Source organism: Gekko japonicus, unplaced genomic scaffold (genome assembly GCF_001447785.1).
Source record: "Gekko japonicus isolate JY-2015 unplaced genomic scaffold, Gekko_japonicus_V1.1 scaffold66, whole genome shotgun sequence".
Lineage (NCBI taxonomy): Eukaryota > Metazoa > Chordata > Lepidosauria > Squamata > Gekkonidae > Gekko > Gekko japonicus.
In genome coordinates, this window is record NW_015163605.1 from 934235 (window position 1) to 936941 (window position 2707).

Here is a 2707-nt window from a genome sequence, read left to right on the forward strand (position 1 = left end):
CTGGCTCGGCTGCCGGCAGACAACCCCCACCGAGTCCTCCCCCCCCGCACCTCTTCCTGTCGGCCGAGACCGCCGTCCAGCCGTCCCGCAGGATCTGAAAGGCCGCCGATCCCTCCATGACGATGGGCTCTGCGAGGGCGACAAAGCAAAGGAGAGTCGGTCAGGCTCCTCCGGCGCCCCGGCCGGGCCCTCGCCTCTCGCTCCCCTCCCCTCCCCGGCACCCAGCGGAGCCGGAGGGTGCGGGGCGGCGGCGGCGCTGGGGCTGCTCGGGCCCGACCTTGCGCGCGTCTCTCCGGCTCGCCCGGCTTTAAAGGCGGCGGAAGGGCATTTTAATCAAGCGCTAATTAAGATCCCCACGGAGGATCATAACAAGCCGCGCGGCAGCCACTTCCCAGCGCCACGCAGCAGCCGGGCTGGGGGAGACGGGGGCATTTTTTTAAAGCGGGCTTTAAAATGTTCATTAAAATCAGCAAAACAACAATTTTCTTATTTCCCTCTAATTGCCGCACCATTTAGGCACGCCGCGAGCGAGGAATACATTTTTCCCCCGCCCCTCCCGAGCGCGCCCTGATTGGTATTTCGCGCCTTCCGTCGGGCCGGGGAGGGGCGGCTCGGGCGAGAGCCCTCCCCTCCCCAGTCCCTGCACCCAAACCCTGGCGAGAGCAGACCGAAGGGGGACTGGCTCCTCTCTCCCCCCAACACTTCCGATTGCATCACTGGTTTAGCTCGCACCGGTGGCCTACCCCGCAGGGTCGCTGTGCTCCAATGCGCTCGGAGCCGTCCTATGGGCAGGAAGCATCGTACCTTGCACTGAGGACGGCAGTGCCCACCAAGGCAACTGGGGCGGCGGAATCCAACCGGGATTCGGGGGGGGGGGGCTCAAGGACAACTGAGCCGCGCAACAGGCGCTCTGGAGTCACCGCCCCACTTCCTCAGATGCGCTGGCGCCCATCTGCCGGGCCGATCTCTGCGCCGAACAGACAGGCGGCGTCGGGGCCGCCGATCCCCGTGCTGGGGAATCCGCACCATCCGGCTACCTGGAGGCCGAGCGCAGCCCCGGAGTCCAGAACGGCCCCTTCTTTCAGGCCGATTAGAGACACGCGGCCAGGGCCTTTCCTGGCCCTCGGCAGCGTCTCTGGCCCTGGCCTGGGGAGAGCCCCTTTTGGCGACAAGAAACCGGGAGGGACTCACCTATGGTGAACGCCATGCCCGCCTCCATCAGCAGCTGGCTCTCGTTTGCTACGAAATAAAACAACGAAAAGATTAATTCTCCGCACATTTCGAAAGTCTTACAACAGCGCCGGCTTCTGCCAGCAGCATGGAGCAAACTAGGAAAGAGGCTCTCCAAGGTTCCCTGGGACTCATCCCTTGTGGGGCCCCCCGGAAATCTGCCCGTTTTCATAATCTCTCAGGCCGGCTACCCCTTGATCCGCACCGGAGAGGGCTGGCGACGGCTGCCTGGAGCCTGGGCACGCGGGTTTTTGCCCACGATGGCTTCCCCCAGCTCCGCGGCTTTCCTGTGATGTGCGGAGGAAGGGAGAGCCCACCGCCACCTTCCACTTTCGACAGCAGAGAAAACCAACCATCCATCCATCCCCCTTTTAAAAAAAACATCACACGATGTTTCAGGACAGGCAAAAGGAGCTGATCCGAAGGCTGCGTTTATTGACTTAATTAAACGATTTTTTTGAAAGCGAAATCTCCTTTTCCTAAAGCAAAGGGAACCCCACATCTTTCCAAATCCAGAGAGTGTTTCTTTGCAAATAAACTTCCATGAAATAAGGGGAGTTACTTCTGAGGATGATGGGTAGGCACAGTGCAGCGACCACACTAGATACCACGTTTTCCTTGGAGTAAGAACCATTGGATATCATGGAACATACTTCTGAGTAGACCTGCTTCAGCTTGCTCTGCACTTCTAAGACTTTGCTTAAGAGCCCTAAGCAGGGTATGTGTCACCAACACTGTTTTATTATCATTATCATTATTATCATTATTTAATAATAATGATGATGATGATGATGATAATAATAACAATAATAATAACAATAATAATAATAATCTGGCTTTATTTCTTCTTGGAGAGCAGTGGTTCACAATTTCTAATTTGAGGGAGAATCTAGACCGAGAAGCTGAGTATCATTCAGCAATACAAGAAATTGGGCACTTCTGATTTTCTTCGGCTACTAGCAATAAATAGCTCAGCAGCTCACTCTCAACTGCGTGTGCCTTCCTTGGGTCACTTCAGAAGTATACAGAGCGGTAAGCGCCATCACCAAAAATGCCATCTGGGAGAGATCTCATTGGCCAAGCAAAACCCTGCCTCCCCACAGCCTCTTTGGGAGGGTGGCTTGATTTCAAAGACCACAGGGCGAGCCTGAACTTTGCACCAAAAGACCTAACAGGTTTGCTGCGCCTTGAAGAGTTTGTTGGGACACCATCAGGAAGCTGAGGAAGAGCTGGAGCCCCATGTGTGGCGGCTAGTTCCTGGTTGTGGCTCACTAACTCGGGAAGTCGGGGATGTGAGACAGTGATCTCCTGAGACACTATGAGGACTGGCTATGTCACAACCTGCTGGAAGCTGAAGGCCTCCTACTGTCCCAATCCACATCCATCCATAAACTCTCCAAGTGAGACCTGATGACCACTCACTTCAGGCACAAAAGCACCCCTTCTGGCAGTGTTTCACCCCCCCTCTACAAAAGGA

General features: G+C 56.0%; 1 protein-coding gene across 1 annotated transcript in view; it reads right to left on the bottom strand.

Moving 5' to 3' along the window:
• Positions 1–2707, bottom strand: part of METAP1D (methionyl aminopeptidase type 1D (mitochondrial)) — a 111845-nt gene that overhangs the window by 1996 nt on the left and 107142 nt on the right. The window contains exons 8-9 of the mRNA XM_015407259.1: positions 1192–1239; positions 51–129 (exon numbers count right to left, since the gene is read on the bottom strand). Of these exons, the coding sequence (XP_015262745.1) occupies positions 51–129; positions 1192–1239 (127 nt within the window). The remainder of the gene's footprint in view (positions 1–50; positions 130–1191; positions 1240–2707) is intronic.